The sequence below is a fragment of the Gossypium hirsutum genome, chromosome A12 (genome assembly GCF_007990345.1).
Source record: "Gossypium hirsutum isolate 1008001.06 chromosome A12, Gossypium_hirsutum_v2.1, whole genome shotgun sequence".
Lineage (NCBI taxonomy): Eukaryota > Viridiplantae > Streptophyta > Magnoliopsida > Malvales > Malvaceae > Gossypium > Gossypium hirsutum.
The window spans coordinates 82,821,170-82,842,917 of record NC_053435.1 but is presented as its reverse complement, the minus strand read 5'-3'; the positions used below and the strand labels follow the sequence as shown (position 1 = coordinate 82,842,917).

Below are 21,748 nucleotides of genomic sequence, written 5' to 3'. Positions count from 1 at the left end.
CCTTTTCACCAAAAAAAAATGCAGCAACCTTTAATGGTTAAATTTGTATATTCCCTTTTAGCATCAATATTATAAAATACAAGAAAATTTTATTCTAGTTAAGTCATTAAAATATTAATATTATATTAACCAAGAATCAGTTATGAATATTCTATTTTTTCCCTTAAAAATCAATTATCTTATGTGCAATGTAAACAAAATTTCACAGAATCCGTTTTATTTTGCCATGACAATTGAAATGTGTGGTAGATGATACACCCAATCAATTTTATAATTTATTTAAAAAGATAAGTGCTCCTTGAAAGAAAAACCATTTATTAATTCGTAACCTAATATATATATTCCTCAAACTATTACATTATATATATTAGAAATCCTATCACATGCATATGCGTGTTGAAACCACAAATTTAGAATATAAATGTGTGTTAAAATATATATATATATATAATAACTAATGAAACATATGATTTGAAACTAATTAATAATAACAAATGAAATATGTAAGATGTTAAAATTAAAAAATTAGATTAAATTGTTTATCATTATGTTTGGTGCGAGTATCAATATCCCGTTTTAGGCACATGAACATGATGGGCTTTGTTTTCCTCAAGGTCTAATTGCTTGTTCCAAGTCTAAACAAATTAGAGCCCAATTGATTGAATGTATTGGTTCAAGAGTTTGTAAGAACAAACCTTTAAGGAAGTGATTTTAAGAGCTTAAACATTTAATAATTCATTGTGAGGTAGACTTGGCCCATGGATGCAAGCCCATTAGGTAAACATGGTTGGAAGGTATTTTTAAGCAACAACAACAGAACCTGCTCGGGTGCCGGCGGCTGCGACAATGACATTTCGGTGACCAAAAAATGGTCAGTGATAGTGATTCTTCGGTGGTTGAGCAATGGAAGAATTACACATCTACTGGAACTCTACTAGAAAATTTAATTTTAGATGAATTATTCCCAAAATAATATTATTTTAATAGATTTAATATTAAATTAAATTTAATACTTATCTTAATAATATTTTATTAATTTAATATTGAAGTGATTATCTTAATATTAAATTAAATTTAATGTTTATCTTGTAAATAAATATTCTATTAATTTAATAAGATTTAATATTAAATTTAATCTAATATTAAAATGATTAAGTTTAATCATAGTTGAACTCTCTAAACTCTCCCTATATAAAGAGAGTATTTGGTCATTATTTACACACACTTGAATTCAAGAGAAAGTTGTACAGAGAAAATTCTCTGAAGAAATTATTTTAGAAAATTTCTAAATTCTCTGAAGAAATTATTTTAGAAAATTTCTAAAGATACTTTTCTTATTTATAACTTGGCCCAAGAAAAATTGTGAAATTACCCCAATGGTAATTTTTGAGAAATTGTTTTTGATTCGAAGCGAGCCTACGCTCAGCAGAAGTGAGCTTGAAGATAGCAGAAAAGACTATTCAGTAGAAGCGTTCATTCTAGACGAATAAAAAATGTTCAATTTTGATTAAGTGTTTATTACTTTAGATATCACAATCAAGTTCTTATTTTGGAAAAAAAAATTAAAACTCTAGTTTTTCCCTAAATTTATTTTCTATTGCGTTTTCAAACACGATTTTCCAATATATTGGGCATATTGTGAATAGTACGACTGAACCTCTATGAAAGGTTGAGTAACATCATAAGTATTAATGCTTATCTTCCAGTGGTACCTCTGTATATTGATTATGTTTTCTTTATTTATGGAACTTTCTAAGTTCGTGTAATACCCCATACCCGTACCTGAGACCGGGATAAGATACGAGGCATTACCGAAATTTTCAGAATAATTTTAATTAATTTATATTATTTAGTATTCATTTTCATGTTTCATGTAACATCCTTTTCATATATTCAATTCAAAATATCATATAAAATACGATACAATACTTAAATTTTCATATTTACATGCTCATTCAGGGTATCCGAACCTACCTGACTAAATTGCAGAAATACCAAGATTTAGGGGCATATTGGTAATTTACCATTTTCCCAAATTTCACCCAATCTTAAATTGATAATTTCATTCAATTTATTAATTTAGATAATAAAACAATTTATTCCCTTCAATTTAGTCATTTTTGACATTTTTACAAAATTGCCCCTTAAAGTTTTACTTTTATTCAATTTAGTCCATGAGCTTAAAACATGCAAATTAGCCATGCTAACTAAATATTCATATATATTTTTCCTCCTCCTCCTCTCCATTCCACATCCTTAATGTATATAGCATTCTTGTAAGTATGATTTCACAATTTACTTATTAATGCTCACATCAATCTGTTCACACGAGTCATTGTCACTCAATTATTTATAATTCGAGCTACAGAGATCAAAATTAAGATCCGTAAATTTTTCCTAAAACTAGACTCACATATCATTCCACCATAAAATTTTAAGAATTTTTGGTTTATCCAATTAGTACAGTTTATTCATTTAAGTTTCCCCTGTTTCACTATCCAACAGTTCTGACCTCTCTTCACTAAAAATTAATTATATCACAGTACAAAACTCGGATAATGTTCCCATTGATTTCTATTGAAAATAGACTTATTAAGGATTCTAAGCATATAAATTTGAGACTCTAATTAATTTTATCCAATTTTTGGTGATTTTCCAAAGTCAAAATAGGGGAACCCGAATTCATTCTAACATTGTCTCACAAAATTCATTATATCTCATAATTTACAAATCCATTGCTTACACTGTTTCTTCTATGAAAAACTAGACTCAATAGGCTTTAATTTCATATTTTATTCGTCTTCTAATTCGATTTATACAATTTATGGTTATATTTCAAAGTTAGTCTACTTCTGCTGTCCAATATTGTTTTAGTTCAAGATGTTTATTACCATTTTTCCTCTAAATTTCAAAGGTCATACAATTCAGTCCTTGCTCAATTAGCCCATCTATTAAGCTAATTTTTCTCAATTAACATTTTATTCCATCATTCTAAACTATTACACAATCTTTGAAAATCAGAATTTTAACACTAAACCTTAATTCACAACTTTTTCACAATTAGGTCCTAAAATCAATTTCTATTGAAATTACTTGATAAAATCATCAAACAACAAAATCAAAGCTTCAAATTCATTTTATTTCATCATAAACAGCTAACACTTATCAATGATAGATTTTAATTTTGTTCATAAAATCAAAAACTAATGAATTAAACATTTGGACCTAATTGTAAAAGTCACAAAAACATAAAAATCTCAAAGAAAAGGGTAAGAATTGAACTCACATATGTCAAAGTATGAAAAACCAGCAGCTTTCAGACCTCCCATGGCGTTTTTGCTGAAGAAAAATGATGATATCTCTAGATTTTTCAAATTTGTCTTGTTTTATATGTTTAGTTTGCAAAATTTCCCATTTTGCCCTTGTTTCTCCTTGTCTTTTTTTGCTGATTTTCTTGCCCAACCGTCCAACCCATACAATTTGGGTCCAATTGCCTTTTAAATCCCTCCTTTTTAATCACTTAAACTATTTAATCACAATTTAATAAATTTTGCACTATTTTCAATTTAGTCCTTTTTAATTAATTGACTAACCAAACGTTAAAATTTTCTAACGAAACTTTAGTACTAACTTAATAACACTCCATAAATATTTATAAAAATATTTATGGCTCGGTTTATAAATCCGAGGTCTCGATACCTCGTTTTCAACCAAATTTACCTGATTAATTCTTTTAAAATCGCAAAATTCACTAATTAAAAATAATTCTTTTAAGTTCGCGCTTGGCCTATAATTATTATTTGTTAAAATTTCTAAACTTACTCGTCGAATTTAGTGATCTCGAATCACTGTTTCCGACACCACTGAAAATTTTGGCTGTTACAGTTCGTATGAATTTACTCCATTATCTTTTCACTCTCAGGTGTGTTGATAGAAGGAAAAAATTATGTTAGAGGGGACTAAGCCAAAGTTACTATTGATAGGGATCCACTTGCTTATTTCTGTATCATGCATGATGTTTGGAAGGATGACGTGTAGAACTGCTTTGCAAACGACCTTTGTAATTAATTATTGTTTTTGCCAAAATGCCATTTTATGAGAAATTTTACAAACTTTCAAAGTATATATTTCATCAAGTGAATCAAGGTTTATGAGATGATTTGTATGACATATTCACTAGACTGTTTTGAATGATATTTTAAACACTTGCTACTTAAAATTATTTATAAAATTTGTTCACTTACATCAGAAATCTTTTCTTTTTTCCTTCTTTGAAAATGTGGAATCATCTTGGCTTGGCTTCAACGATTGTAATTGTGTAGCCGAGACATCCATCTCATCCAAGGAAACATCAACTTCACATCTATGGTAAGTGTTTCCTTCTTCAGGATTCATTGTAGTAGCTACATCTTTAGCATCTATTTCTTCGAGCATCTTTCCTAGTGGCTCGATTTTTTGTGTATAAGGAAGTAAGTTGGTTATAATAAGGGAAACTACGATGTCTAAATTGACCGGCTTCTTTATGACTCTATAAAAAAGAAGGAATCCACATTAGATATAAGTTTGGTCAAAACAAGATAATAAAGACAGGAAATAATTCTTACACTTATATATGAGTTCCACACAGCATCTTCAACAATAACCATTTGTCTATGCTCGTCCTAACATAAGCCGTTATTGTCTTTTCCTCTTAACATGTTATAAACTATTGCCCAATCCTTTTTCAATATTCTAATCCTCTATTCAAGATTAGGTTTAGCCTTCAACATAGCATGAGGTAAAACTTTTTCTAGCATTCTTTCCAACTCATTTAAATAGCCGGCATTGAATCCTGTATCTTAGTTAAAAGTTCCAACATTGTGCAAGTCAACCATACAGGCAACCAACACAGCATCTTCTTCTAGAACCCATTTCCTTTTGGTTCCTCGAGAATTTTCAGAAGAAGTTGTAGTTGATTGTGAAAAGTCTGACATAACTATCTTAAAAAAATGCAAATTAAAATTAGGTTCGATATTATGAATCTAAAGGTAGACACTTTATAAAATTATAACACATGATGAATCAGAACAAAATAAATTAAAGTTCTAATTCAACAAGTCCAGTACAATACATAAAAACAATACAAACAATACCAAAGTTTCATAAACTAGATACATGAAATAACATCAACAAATTAACCTTCTACTATGTTGTATGCCGATTACCACATTTCTTATCCATTCCATTATTGCATATAAAAATGGGTATATTGGAATAAACCATTTATATTGCTATATATATATTCACACTAACATGTGCAACCATAATATAAATGCAAGAAATAGGAGAACAAAGGAAGTTACCAGAGGATTTGCTGCCAAACTTTGGAATAAGGTCAAGCAAAATTTGCTTAGGAGTAATAATATGTAGAGCAAAGAGTTGAGAGGATTATTTTTTATATGGATTATTGAATTAAAGACATGGTTGTAGAAGAAGGTGAGTGGAATTTGGATCTTCTTATATTTTGGCTTTCGAATGATATTATTAAATGTATTGTAAGTATTCCTCCTCTACATCCTTCTACCGGTTAGGATAGAGTTTCTTGGGCTAGAATACGATCCGGGTTCTCAGAGTTTGCTTATATGATGCTTAGGTAGGATTCGTGGAATTAAAAAAAGGAATGTTGAAACTTAGCACGGAAATATCCGGGTTCACAAAGGGTACAAATGTTTATTTGGCTTGTCAAGCAAAGATTACTCACATAGGTGGAGCGGGTGAGGCATGGAATTGGGGAGAATAAGTGGTGTTTGTTATACAAACATACTTCGAAGGATGTTTTCCATGCCATTAGAGATTATTCAGCAGCTAAAGGAGTTTGGTCACAGATTATTCCAGTCGACAAGTAGGACTATTTCTTTTCCGGAGATACGTAGGAGTAGTTCTCTTTTAATTTGGGCAATCGACACAATTTCACCTTTAGGGATATTGACTGACCATGTTTCTTTGGGTTAATTATTTGGTGCATTTGGAAGAATAGAAACCTTTTCATCTTTCAAGGATCATCGTGGAGTGCTGATGAATAATTAGATATTCCTATAGTTGGGCTCGGCAATGTAATTATACATATAAGGTAGATACTAGGATGAGGACAACTTCACAAGAATAATCCTCTTTTACTGATAATTGGATCCAATTATACTCTGATGGCACAATCAAGGTGGATTCAATGGAGGCCGTTGAGAGGGGAGTGCTGAGGAATCATCATGGTCAATGGATCATTGGGTTTAATAGGAGGTTAGGACTTTGTTTTATATTCAATACTAAACTCTAGGGGATTCTAGACGGCTTGACGATATTACATAACAGGAATCGGGACAAAGTGTCGATTCGATGAATAGTGTGGAGGTTATTCAGGCCATTCAGGTAGCTTTCTCAAGATCATCTAATTTAGCACTTATCAAGCGTATTCAGCAGATATTGTCGACAATGGTACAATGGGAAATGATACATACCCCTCGAGAAGAGAATATAAAAGCTGATAGTATCACTAAATTGAATTTTAACAGGGATGAGGGTTCGCAGTTGTTTGTAGAAAACCTGTTTATTATTGGTAGTGTAATTTAATTATTGTATTGTTTATCCTTTTCACCAAAAAAAAATGCAGCAACCTTTAATGGGTAAATTTGTATATTCCCTTTTAGCATCAATATTATAAAATACAAGAAAATTTTATTCTAGTTAAGTCATTAAAATATTAATATTACATTAACCAAGAATCAGTTATGAATATTCTATTTTTTCCCTTAAAAATCAATTATCTTATGTGCAATGTAAACAAAATTTCACAGAATCCGTTTTATTTTGCCATGACAATTGAAATGTGTGGTAGATGATACACCCAATCAATTTTATAATTTATTTAAAAAGATAAGTGCTCCTTGAAAGAAAAACCATTTATTAATTCGTAACCTAATATATATATTCCTCAAACTATTACATTATATACATTAGAAATCCTATCACATGCATATGCGTGTTGAAACCACAAATTTAGAATATAAATGTGTGTTAAAATATATATATATATAATAATAACTAATGAAACATATGATTTGAAACTAATTAATAATAACAAATGAAATATGTAAGATGTTAAAATTAAAAAATTAGATTAAATTGTTTATCATTATGTTTGGTGCGAGTATCAATATCCCGTTTTAGGCACATGAACATGATGGGCTTTGTTTTCCTCAAGGTCTAATTGCTTGTTCCAAGTCTAAACAAATTAGAGCCCAATTGATTGAATGTATTGGTTCAAGAGTTTGTAAGAACAAACCTTTAAGGAAGTGATTTTAAGAGCTTAAACATTTAATAATTCATTGTGAGGTAGACTTGGCCCATGGATGCAAGCCCATTAAGTAAACATGGTTGGAAGGTATTTTTAAGCAGCAACAACAGAACCTGCTCGGGTGCCGGCGGCTGCGACAATGACATTTCGGTGACCAAAAAATGGTCAGTGATAGTGATTCTTCGGTGGTTGAGCAATGGAAGAATTACACATCTACTGGAACTCTACTAGAAAATTTAATTTTAGATGAATTATTCCCAAAATAATATTATTTTAATAGATTTAATATTAAATTAAATTTAATACTTATCTTAATAATATTTTATTAATTTAATATTGAAGTGATTATCTTAATATTAAATTAAATTTAATGTTTATCTTGTAAATAAATATTCTATTAATTTAATAAGATTTAATATTTAATTTAATCTAATATTAAAATGATTAAGTTTAATCATAGTTGAACTCTCTAAACTCTCCATATATAAAGAGAGTATTTGGTCATTATTTACACACACTTGAATTCAAGAGAAAGTTGTACAGAGAAAATTCTCTGAAGAAATTATTTTCAAATTGGTCCTGAATTGTTTCTATGGTATTTTTAGGGCCACAAAGGCTCGATTAGGGATGATATGTATGTAAATGTATGGATTATAATGTGTGTATGTTCACATATGAAATGTATGTTAAATGTTCTGATTGTATAGTAACTTTTCATAACCCTAATTCGATGAAGGATAGAGGTTAGGGGTATTACATATTTCAACTATATTGCTTGCATAATATGAGTTATATACATACACACACTCACAAAAGAGATCATAGTCTAAGATAATATATTACATATACAAGGATTCAAACTTGAGATCTGCGTTATCATGTAAAACATGAATTAATTGAGTTTCATGATGAGATATTTAACTCCAATTATTGATTATGCAACTTTCAACTCTTTGCTCTACATATTATTACTCCTAAGCAGCCTTTGCTTGACCTTATTCCAAAGTTTGGCAGCAAATCCTCTCGTAACTTCCTTTGTTCTCCTATTTCTTGCATTTATATTAATGGTTGTGCATGTGAAATGTGAATATATATAGTAATATAAACGGTATATTCCAATATACCCATTTTTATATGCAATAATAGAATGGATAAGAAATGTGGTAATTGGCATATAACATAGTAGAAGGTTAATTTGTTGATGCTATTTCATGTATCTAGTTTATGAAACTTTGGTATTGTTTGTATTATACTAGACTTGTTGAATTAGAACTTTAATTTATTTTGTTCTGATTCATCATGTGTTATAATTTTATAAAGTGTCTACCTTCTGATTCATAATATCGAACCTAATTTTATTTTGTATTTTTTTCTTAAGATGGTTATGTCAGACTTTTCACAATCAACTACAACTTCTTTTGAAAATTCTCGAGGAACCAAAAGGAAATGGGCTCTAGAAGAAGATGCTGTGTTGGTTGCCTGTATGGTTGACTTGCACAATGTTGGAACTTTTAATACAGATACAGGATTCAAGGCCGGTTATTTAAATGAGTTGGAAAGAATGCTAGAAAAATTTTTACTTCATGCTATGGTAAAGGCTAAACCTAATCTTGAATAGAGGATTAGGATATTGAAAAAGGACTGAGCAATAGTTTATGACATGCTAAGAGGAAAAGACAATAGAGGCTTATGTTAGGACGAGCATAGACAAATGGTTGTTGCTGAAGATGCTGTGTAGAACTCATATATAAGTGTACGAATTATTTTCTATATTTATTATCTTGTTTTGACCAAACTTATATCTAATGTAGATTCCTTCTTTTTTATAGAGTCATAAAGAAGCCGGTCGATTTAGACATCGTAGTTTCCCTTATTATGACCAACTTACTTTCATATACAAAAAAATCGAGCCACTGGGAAAGATGCTCAAACAGCTGCTGATATTGTTGAAGAAATCGATGCTGAGGATGTAGCTACTACAAAGAATCCTGAAAAAGGAAGCACTTACCATGGATGCGAAGTTGATATTTCCTTGGATGAGATGGACGTCTCGGCTATACAATTGCAATCGTTGAAGCCAAACCAAGATGATTCCACATTTTCAAAGAAGGAAAAAAGAAAAGATTTCTGATGCAAGTGAATAAATTTCTTCTACTTCATTTATTAATGCTGCCACGTTATTAGGAGAAAACATACGGACTGTTGGCCTTGAATTAAGTAGGAGCATTGCCTCCAAAGTGTTAATTCAAGAGAAGCTAGAAATGCTTATTCAAGAAAGTGCCCAATAATTTTATATGGCTTTAGGTGAAGTAGAAGGGTTAATTGAGGATAAGCGTTTTCTTGCGTTGAGTATAATTCCAGACTATCCAATGCAAATGCTCGTTTTCTTAAGTTTATGTCCTTCTATGCGATTGGAACGGGTGAAAAGATTTTTTTTCTACCCATTAAAAATCATGGTTGTGTTGGTAATATTTTTATAACTTTTTGTATATGTAAAATTTGGATGGTATAATGACATGATAGAATGCCACAGGCTATTGTAACTTTTTGATGCTATAAAAGTTAACATATAGAGTATGACATATAAGCTAATGACATCATGTAACTTTTTGTTAATGTATGAACATTATGTTTGGATGTAAAATATAATTTTCAAGCTATTTATTACTTCTAATCGCTTTTTTTTTAGTTTAGAGGATAATTAAATTATTTTTTTCGTTAATGATATTCTAACACATTAAATATACATTGCAGTTTAAAAATAATAAAGTGAGCAATATATTATTTTTCTAATATTATATATTATTATTTTTTATTAATTCATATTTTAATAATAATTATATTAAGAATTTTATTAAATTATATATTATTATATATAATAATTATTATATATAATAATTATTATATTAAAATATGATAAAATTATTTATTATTTATTATTAAATTATATTTAATAATAATCCTATTAAAATTTAATAACAATAACAATAATCATCTACTTAAAAAAATTTCTATTAAGGGTACTTTGGTCATTTTAGCTTTTTTCCTTATGCTATTACAATATCTATTTCATTCAACCAAACACAATAATATTATTATAGTTATATTTCATTCCATTCAACCAAACATTGAATTACTGATTATAGCTGAATTACTGATTATAACTCTATTCTATTATAGTGAACCAAACGTAGTGTTAATCTCTTTGGGATAAATTCATTCTCCCAATATGTTCATATTTTATCTCATGGTAATTATTATATCTTCTTTCATGAAAAATCAATTACTAGTAAATAGTAACCAAATCACTTATCACAAAGACGAACGACCCGTAATCACGTTTACTTTTCATTTACCATATAATGCTAATGTGAGGATATCATTTATCATACCTCAAGTAATGATTTCCACTGCTACATACTGTAGAAGTTTTATACTCGACGCCTCAACTTTAGATTCCTTATATATTTGAACTAAATATTTTACTTATATTGAAGTATATGAGTCATGTATATATAGTTTGTCATTCACTCAGGATTAAGGTATGTCACACTTTGAACATCACAAGTGAATAATTTTATAAACAAATTCAAGTTCTATTCTTCTTGTGTCCAGTCTGATGTACTGTCATTCTAGTCAGTCACATTTATGTCTCTATTTATCCACTCCGATGTCCAAGACAAGACTCTGAAGTATTTATTTCAACTCTGAAGTGATTTTTTTTGGGTTAGAAGTGATTTTTTAAAAAATATACCCCATTATCTTTTAAAGTAAAATAACAATTGAGGTTAATTTTTGAAAATTAATTAATAATATTATAAAAGTGAAAATTTATATATCAAATTAAAGTAGAATGATTATGTTGTAATTTTAAGTATAATAAAAGAATCAAAACCATGATTTGATTTAAAAAATAATGATGGAAGTAAATAATTTCTTCGCGTAGCAGTGTTATTACCAATGCTTTTAGAATTAGATTGGTGGTTGCAATAGTTAGATCATTAATTTTTAATTTGATTGGTTTGTTTGTTCAAAATAAATAAATTATTAAAAATAAAAAAAATATTTAAAAAATATAAAATCTAATTCAACAACTTTTTAGTTTAATCTATACTATTCATGAATCAACTGCTTTGTTATTATTTTTTGAAATGATTTTTAATTCGATTGACCAGTTCAATTCAATCTGATTCAAATAACCTTAATTATTATTATTAATTACCAACCTAGCTTCAAAATTTTAGTATATTTAAGCACACTTAAAACTTAATCCTTGATAATTTTCAGCTAAGACAGGGTCCAACTAGCCATTGTAGCTTAAGTGAGCATCTTTTTTTTTTGTCTTAGTAGCTGCATAAAAGTAGCCACTCAATCTAATATACATCATATTTTTAAGGTTAAAATGGACACAAGTCCATGTATTTTTTGTAACATTAAAATTTAATCAGTATACTTTTATTTTTAGGAATTCAATATTTCTACTTTTCAAATTTCAAATTTCAGGTCCAATTGTTATCATGTTAAAATTATTATATTAAATTTAGGTTAGTTCATAGTTACATTATTAAAATTATTTTGTTAAATTTAGGTTCGTTATACCATTATATATTAATAATTGGATCTGAATTTTAAAATATAAAAAGTAAAAATACTAAATTCTTAAAAATAAAAATACAGGAACTAAATTCTAAATTTATAAAGAATATAGGGATTGATGACATATTTTAACCTATTTACAATTTGTTTGATAAGATAAAACATGAAAACATACCCAATTTTCTTCTCATTTTCACTTACCACTCTCATTTTAGATCCTTTCTTCATCTATAATACTCATACTCAAAAGCCTAGATCTTGAATTCACCAACAAATGCGGTTGTCCAACAACAACACGAGGGCACAATCTACCTTCCAAGCATTCCTTAACGATCAAACGACCAAGTCTCGAATCCCCTTCGCTCATACTTGCATGTGCCTTAAGTTCATCGAGTTTTGCTTTAGTCATACGCACCTTGATCCTCACAAGGCTCGTCGTTGCATCCAAGCTCTTCCGACTACTCTCACCGCCGTCTTCTTTGCTCTTCGTCGGCATCCCGATATCGTCTTCCAATGGCGTCACCTTCAACTTTGATCTCCCAAACCAGTTTCCCATTTTTCTTATTCTATGGATGAATGCTACATGGTTAGCCCTTTATATAAAGAGCAATCAATGCTATGCCTTAAATACGCAAAACCCATGCCCCCAATAAATCAAATGTTTTCAATGTGAATTTGCTGAAAAAAGAGAAAACTTTGCATATCAGGCACCACCCATGCCCTTTTTATAAGGGAAAAAAAGTTTTTATTTAGAAGTTACTATTTACAATAATATTTATCACTTAACTTTTAAGGGGTAAAGTTAAAAATAATTTGGAAGGTTAGAATTAAATTGTATATTTTTATGATGATAAAAATGTATTTTTACGATGATAAAAATGTATTTTTACGATTTTAATAGTCTATATTTTTATAAGATTAAATCAATTTTTTATTAATTTTAGGATCAAAATACAATTTTATCATTATCAAATTAGAATTTTATAAATGATAAAAGACTTAAATAAAAAAAAATTCACTTCGTCCCTCCCAACCTCTTGCTTCGCCTCCGATTCAGTTGATATTATAAAAAATTAGCTTCAACACACTTAACATCTTTTATTTTAAAAAATGAGGGGTTATACTTCATTTAAGCATAAATTACATAAATTTAAACTAATCCAAAAATTTAAAATTACCATTTTAGATAAGAAGTCATTAATCAGACGCTTAGTTTGAAATGAGAAGAAGGAAAAGCAGAGACTTTACGCTAATCATTTGTGATTCTATTAATTACTAATAATTAATACAATTACAGCTCATTGCTTACCATTAAGTTTGACCCCAGATCAATAGATTTATTTGTTTGTTTCTTTATTTGTAGTTTACGTTTCATACATAAAATGAGATAAAAAATCAAAATGATTATGTAATTTAACTGATAAAAAATCAAAATGATTTTGTAATTTAACTCAATATCCATGAGAAAAGGGCCAAGCATATGAGTGAATTTATGAAAAATACCAATTTTTTTTAAAAAATAATTGGATTAAGTTATTCTTTCAAAAAATTACAGAGCCAAAATAACTAAAACGCTTTCCACTAAAAGTGTTTTACCCAACAGTCACCCCTCCCAATAGCTACTCCACCCAGCCACTACTTAAATAGCCATTGAAACCCAACGACTAACCTACCCTAAGGGCTATATTTCTTTCTATATAAACCCATACAATTCTTTTATTTTTTCAATTCAATCTCAACTATCTCTCAAAATTTTCTCAATCCCCTCTTAATTTTCATTTCCCTCTCAACTCTTTTTTATTATTATTAAAATTGTATTAAGATTTTTTTAAATTATTTTTTCTATTATAGTTCATTTCATGTTTTTCGAAATTAGTAATAACAAAATCTCTAATGAGTTTGGATGGGAAGCATATTTTGATCGATTAATTGCAAACGGTAAGTCTTTTTTTATATTTAATCTAATTTAATTTAAATATTTTATTGTTATACTGAAATTTAATATTTTGTATTTTTTTATATGTAGTCTGAAGAACAGATTTTGGAAACATACATTCGTAATCTACTCACTCCTCCATCGTCTTAATTGAACCATACTTGAGAGATGTGAGATTTTTGCACGTGGCCCGTATGGGTAGGGGTGTAAATTGGAACCCACATTTGTAAAAACACGTTGGTGGAAAGGTGGAGACCCAAGACACACGTTCCATCTTCCATGTAGCGAGTGTACTATCACTCTCAAGGCCGTGCAGTTACAGCTCAGTTACCGGTGGATGGGTTGGTAGTAACCGGGTCAGTTGTTGTTGCCGATTGGAGAGATATATGCGAGCAACTTTTGAGAAAGGTTTCACAAACAATTTATGGAGCCCGGATATATATGTATTGATTGAAAAGAAATTTTGGTGGGCTCAATGCATATTCGAGTAAAGTCCAAAGAGAATAACACGCTCGGACGTACATCCTTATGATCATCAGACGTTTCTTCATGCTCGATAAGTCACAAAATATTATCCATTTAAGGTGGCTGCTAAAACATGTGGACTTTAGAGAAGCAGGCGAACTCAGTTAGGGGTCATCCGTGTTGGCAATGTTGTACCAGGAGATGTGTTGGGGGACGGAACCATAGAAAATTAAAATCGATGGTTGCATGCTATTATTGTAACTATGGGCGTGGTACCGACTGTCATTTTTACGTCCTCAAGCGGACTACCCTTATACATTCCCACTCGTAACGAGGTAAATTTCATTAGATAATATATTTATCATAATAAAATTATTTAAATTTTAAATTATTGTGCTAACATATTATTTCAATAGGTGGAACCATGGGCCGAGTTATGTGGGACTACCAAAGGAGCTTCAACATATACGATTTTTGTTAGATTAATGATCGGAAGAAAAAGTATGTATTTTTTAAATTTGAATGATATAATATTAACGTAGTGGATTTAAAAATTAATAGTATATATATAACTAAAAGTTGTATTATTTTAATATAGTTTAAATGGACGCCATACTCCGATTTGGGAATTCAAGAATGTATCCTATCTGAATTCTTGGTGAATCCCAACATCTAGTAAGTGAAGGTGCCATTGATAGTTACGCTATGGTGGAGATGCACGAGTCGGATAGAGTGTTGTAATAGTTCGGGTTTAGGCAAATGATTCTGTCAGCACCCTAAGACATCAAAGATCTACACCATATTGACTTACGGGGGAGAACAGATGAGTATTGGCGTACTTTCCACGTGGAATATATCAACCTTTGGAATAATAGGTAAGAGTTTTTACCTACTTGCAAGGTCATTATCACTCTGGAGTTAGCCTACAATACGAATTACATGCCATGGTTTAGACACCATAGCAAACCATATCCACTAGCGGAAGAGGAGAGAGGTAGGCAACTGTATACGAGGCCACGACGGACGCCTAGACATCCAAGGTCTGAAGCAACTACCGAGGTGGGTCCATCGTTTACACCAATGACAGAACTGACACCGATGGTTGCACCACCATCCTGTCAGTATGGCTCGACTTATTTTGGTGCTTTCACTAACCTCATCATTTTTACACAAGCACCACATCTTGCACAACATATATTTGTTTCTACATCGATGCTAGGTTTTATTTTTGGACCTCCATCCTTGGCATATTACATGCCGATGTCATCGATGTTTTAAACGAGGACGTGTAGGTCGTCTATGTCTAGGGCACTGGCAGAAGTCCATTATTCTGCCATTGGTGTATGAGACACAATATAGTTATACGCCAACACCAATGGTTTCGCAAACACCTATGGGATCATTGTTCTACCAAGATGGATATCTTCACAACCACCTGTTCCTCTAATGAAGGATACACGGTGACAACCGAGGAGCAACTGATAGCAATAAATTACAGACGAAAACGAAGATGAGAGGCTGAGACCACAACCACAACCAGTACCCAAGTGTAGATGTAACGATGAAAGCGAGGAGGTCGGTATATAACTTGAACCAAGAAGAAATCCAACTTGCAATTGATGACCACCTAGATGTGGTACACATTCTAATCGAGGATATGAATGATTTTTTATTTGTATTTCTTATGTAAATTTTAATTGTTTACACTAAGTTATAATCGATAAGAGTGTATCGATATTGGATATGAAATGTTTTAAACAAATATTGTGACAGCCTTAATTTGGCCCAAGTCAGAAAGTGGTTTCGGGAACACAAAACCGAGTCACAGAAATAATTAAATGTTATACTCTGTGTTTATTATATGTGAAAGTGCATGTGTGAAAATTTCATGCTTTGATTTTGTCATTTGAGAGTAAAATTATGAAATAGGACTTATGTGAAATTTTCTGAAAATGCTATAGGCCAAATTGTAGTGGGCAAATAATTTGTAGTGTAAAATGGGAGGATTTGCATGTCAAACTCCCCATTTTATGTGTAGTGGCCATCCATGATGTTGGTGGGAAGCAACATGTGCATTAGATAATAATAATTTAAGACATGAAGTTATGGTACTAATTGATATGTGTCATTTTATGTCATAAAATAAAGACTAAAAATAACAAAATGATGGAAGGGAAAAGTTTGTCCATCCTTGTTCATGGTAGCCGAAAATAGAAGAGAAAGGAGAGGAAAAGAGCTCTTGAATGTTCAGTCACTTGGGGAAGAAAATCCAAGGTGAGTTCATGGTGCTTTGCTTCTATTTTGATGTTCATGGGTTTTTCTTGTTTCTAACTTAACCCATGAAGCATATTTTTGATTTTTGGTTGTGTTGTGAGCATTCGGTCATGAATGGAAATGAGAGAAATGGTTGTTGTTTCATGTTCTTTTGATAAAAAATGGAGAATAGATGAAGTTGAGCCAAGCAAATGAGCATGCATGTGCCTTAGATGCTAAGGGGGGAAAATCGGCTAACATGTTGTGTGTCTTATGGCCGAATGTGAACTTGGATAATATTGAGTAATGTTGTGATTTAAAACGATGAAAGGAAAATTATGCTTAAGTAAAGTTATAGGTATGTGATGATTGATTTGTGTTATGCATGTTTAAATAACATGCATGCAAGGTATGTGTGAAAGAGTGAATTGGTAATAAATCTGCTTGGGACAGCAGCAGTAACGTAATTTTGGAAAATCACCATAAATTGTGGGAGATGAGTTAGAAGCTGAATAAATTATGTAATTAAATATTAATGAGTCTAGTTTCTTATAAAAGAAACTGTGTAAGCAAAAAAATTTCCGATGATGAGATATTTGAAGTGATGTGGGACAGGGTCAGAATGACTTCTAGATCCTCTGTTATGTATTTATAAAATCATTAGAAATTGTACAAAAATGGTTATAAGATGAATTTTATATGCTTAGACTCCTTAATGAGTCTAGTTTCAAATGAAATAAACGAGAACATATTTTGAATTTTGTACAATGAGAAATTTGATTCGTAGTGAAGAGTGGTCAGATTAGTCAAGCAGTGAAATAAGGGAAACTTTAAGAAAAATCTGGTATTGATTGGCCAAACCAAAAATCTTGAAAATTTTATGAGTAAAAGATATATGGGTCTATTTTCAGAGAAAATTAACGGCACTTGATTTGGAGTTTCGTATCTCCAGTTATAAATGATTTAGTGCCTGTTGCTCAGGAAGACAGCTTGCAGTGAAATTATGATTATGTGGTAAACATTGACAAAAATTTGTTAATGAGTTGCTTATTGATTTCTTATAAGCTTACTATGATCAGTAAGTGTGAAAGTTGAATATATATATATTATATTTTGAAAGTGATGCTTGAATAGTCGAATAATGACTAGTTTAAAATCTTTAAATTTTAAGCTCAAGAGCATAGAGGGGCAAATTCGGATAAGAGAAAAGAGAAAGTAATCGAATAGCCGTTGTAATCGTTCGGCAACATTCGAGGTAAGTTCTTAAGTGTTTAAGCTTGATTCCTTTTTATATGCCCAAGAGTTAAATTAATATGGTAAAGGGAATGTAAATTTTATTTAGTTAATGTGCATGATTTAAGGTTATAAGCCGATTATGGCTATTATGCTTAAGTTGAATTAGATTTGGAAATTTGATGCACCAAATGAGTGTTACAATGAATAAACTATGCCATATATGTGCTGGTGGAGATATCACGATTTGTGATTATTAAATACTTAAAGGAAACCATGATGTGTATAAAATTATTATTATTAGTCCTTTGTGGTAGCCGAATATGGCTTGGCACTAAAGTGATTAAATGTGAACTTCGATGAGGTAAACCATTAAAAGTGTGGTGCTATAAGACTATGGGCTAATACGATATGTGGATTCGTTCCGTAAAGTAAATTATTCAGGTATGCGATATGTACTTAGGTATGTTAAATCGATTGGAATTGAATCATGAATGTGAATTGAGAAGCATAGGTAAAAATGCCTATGACATATATGTGAGTAGGGGTAAAACCATCGTAAATTATCGATAAGGATGGGCTATGTACGGAACCATCTTATAATTGCTAATTTGAAAGGTTGTGTGCGAATCAGCGAGCAATATGTATATATTAGATGAATTGTGACCTTTTGGTTCTACTTAAACTAAGTTGCGCGATAAATAATTTATGCATATGACTTATAGTCGAATGGTCACTATGGGTTAAGTTTGAATGGTGAAATGGAAATGTGATATTTTGAATGAGATGTGTTAATATATGATTAAATATGCATAATATTTGATGTGTATCCGGGCTTAAAGACCCGCAAGCTTCGTGCTGGTAAAATATCCGGGTTAAATCCCGCAGGCTTCGTGCTGGTATTATATCAGGGATTAATCCCGCAGGCCTAGTGCTGGTATTATATTCGGGCCTTCGTGCCTAGCAGGCTTTGTGCCGGTGATGTGTATTCGGGCCTTCGTGCCTAGCAGGCTTCGTGCCGGTGATGTGTATTCGGGCCTTCGTGCCTAGCAGGCTTCGTGCCGGTGATGTGTATTCGGGCCTTCGTGCCTAACAGGCGTAATGCCCGTGAAATGATATGTTATGTGAATTCGGTGTTCCTTGTAAGATAAGGGTTTAGTCGAATGTTAAAGATGAAATGATAGTGTATTGTATCATGCTTATATGGCCTAACGGTAAGTATAACATGTTGGTAAATATGCAATGTGCTTTTATAGTCGAATGATAAGTTTGAAATGAATGTGAGTGAAATGTTATGCATAAGCTATCAAATGTTAAGTGTGAAAATGAGATGAAAGAAAAGTGTTTGAGATGTATAATTATATACGTTCGAATGATGTTAGTACTCAATTGATATGAATATGTTATATAGAACTTGTTGATTTGATTATTCGGGCCTTTGAGCTTAGCAGACTATAATGTCGGTAAGATACTATTCGGGCTTTCGAGCCTAGCAGGCTATAAAGCCGGTGAAATGATATCGGGCCTCGAGCCTAGTAGGCGAAATGCCGGTGATTTGAGAAAAGCCTATGACTAAGGTACCTCGTGCTAGATTGTCAAATGAATACATTTAATACGTAAAGTGGGCCAGGTACGCAGTATGTACTCAGATGTGAGTTTGATTTGAAGTGAATCATAAGTGAGTAATGTGATACGTACGTGAATAAATGTTAAAACTATACCTATGATCATGATACACCTGGTCAGAGTGTGAAAGTATGTGAGGGTATTTGATTTAAATATGTTATATGAATTCAGATTAAGTGTGATAAGAATGCTGAACGTGCATTATGTGCTTGTGTATATTCGGCCAGATAGCAATATCCCTAGAATTTGGCCTCTTAAGAAATTAAATAATCGAAGTATAATTGCGTTTATTTGTTTGCATTGCTTAAGACTTACTAAGCTTATGAAAGCTTACTCCGTTGTTACATTTCTCTGTTTTATAGATTGTTGACTTCAGTTACCTGCTCGGGTTGGAGTTTGCCGGAGATATTATCACACTGTCGAGCTCACGTTATCGGTGTAAGTAAATCCTAGTATTTCGAGTCTATGGCATGTATAGGGTTTTAATGTTTTGGACCTCGTAAGCTCATATATGGGATAGATTGCATGTGGAAAGAAAAGTTTTAAATTGATTGAAATTTTTCAGCATAGTTTTTGTGTGATTGACTGAGTTTAAGTCGGGTAACACCTCGAACCCTATTCCGGTGAGGGATACGGGTGAGGGGTGTTACATTTAGTGGTATCAGAGCTATGGTTTAGTCGGTTCTTAGATTAACATAGCAAGTATAAGAGTCTAGTTATACATGCCGTAAGTAAAGTGTGATAGTGTGAAATATCCCGGCTCTTATAAATTGTTTTGCTCAGGTAATGATGTGTTCCAACCGAGCTATTATTAATTGATCCGAAATGCTATTGAACTGATTGTAATATATTTGTGCTATGACAGAATTGAAAGGTATGAAAAGAAGTTTATGATATGTGTGCATCAGTGTAAAGATATGTATAAGATTGTATAAAGTAAATGGTAATGAAAGATCAAATTGGGTGGAACGCAGGAAATGAGTACGATCGTTCACTAATAAATTGACGGAAAAGACCATGGTTGGATCATGGCAATACATGAGACAGATGAGCTAGTGTAAGACCCGTCAGGGGACGTGGCATCGGCTCGACTTGTGCTAAGCTTAAGACCTATCTGGGATAGGCATCGGCACAGCCCAGTGAGTGCTAGTGTAAGACCTATCAGGAATAGGCATCAGCACGGGCAGAGCAGAGCTAGTATAAGACCATAGTTGGACTATGGCATCAAGTAAGCGATGTACTCAAAACCGTAAGACGTTTTTCGATGTGATAAATATTGACAAGTGATCAATACTAAATGTGGAAACTTGATAAGACATTATTGGTAATTTGAGTAAGAGAAATGAAAGTGTGAATTGTGATAAATTCACTTATGTTTTGCTAATATTCACTTGAAATAAAGTTGCGTGTATTACTGAGATATGTGAAATTGTATCTGTAACGAATTGGAAATTTGAAATGTTTGAATCAATGTGCGTAATATTGTGATGAGTGATAAAGTTATCTATGTATACAAATATGAAGGTTCCTTTCGAGGCTTAACGACCCCATCCCTTATCAGTGTTATTATTATAAGATTTCATTGTAGTATGATCGGAATAAATTTGAGGATAAATTCATACGATGTTATTCTTCTGTTTCTATTAAATGGTATTCCATCTTATAAAAGTATATGAGATGTGATAGTTCAAAATGAGTTCAGAGTAACAGTTATTTGATTTTGGATATCTGAACATATAAGATTTCTGTTGATGTTATTATTGTTCTGATATGGAATAAGTATACAAATGGGTTAAAGGTTATGTAAAGGATCTTTATATGAACTCCGATTGTGAAATGTTTGTTTATCTGAGCTGTAATAGATTATACAAGTATATGGAATAAAAGAAATTAGTGGTATTATAGAAATGATTGTGAGATAGAATTTCTATCCAAATTGAATAAAAAATGTTATTATTTTCTAAGAGAGAAATCTTATTGGATTATGATTTATCATCTGACGAGGAAAGATCGGCAAGATGGGGTTTGCATGTGCAAGGTTTTATTTGATGAAGTGACTAAAGTATCTATGATGTGATCTGTTGGTGTAGACCAAAGTTCTGGATTTTTGGTAAAAAGAGATACATGTGAAGAATGGAAAATTGCGATTCCAAGAATTTGGCGAAAACATTTTTAGAGTGGAAACTATTTCTTCTGGTGAGATTTTCGGGGACGAAAATTCCTAAAGGGGGGAGAGTTGTGACAGCCCTAATTTGGCCCTAGTCGGAAAGTGGTTTCGGGATCACAAAACCGAGTCACAGAAATAATTAAAT

The 21,748-nt window shown here is 31.3% G+C and overlaps 1 protein-coding gene across 1 annotated transcript; it reads right to left on the bottom strand.

Annotated features, from left to right (window-relative positions):
- Positions 1-11,995: 11,995 nt before the first annotated feature.
- LOC107938546 (uncharacterized) lies at positions 11,996-12,565 on the bottom strand. Its single transcript, XM_016871741.2, has one exon. It carries the CDS (start codon positions 12,477-12,479, stop codon positions 12,135-12,137), a length of 345 nt encoding a protein of 114 aa, XP_016727230.2. The 5' UTR covers positions 12,480-12,565; the 3' UTR covers positions 11,996-12,134.
- Positions 12,566-21,748: the final 9,183 nt, after the last annotated feature.

What these genes read in the sequence shown, in the direction of transcription:
- LOC107938546 (XM_016871741.2), bottom strand. Translation starts at nt 12,479, where the DNA reads ATGGGAAACTGGTTTGGGAGATCAAAGTTGAAGGTGACGCCATTGGAA.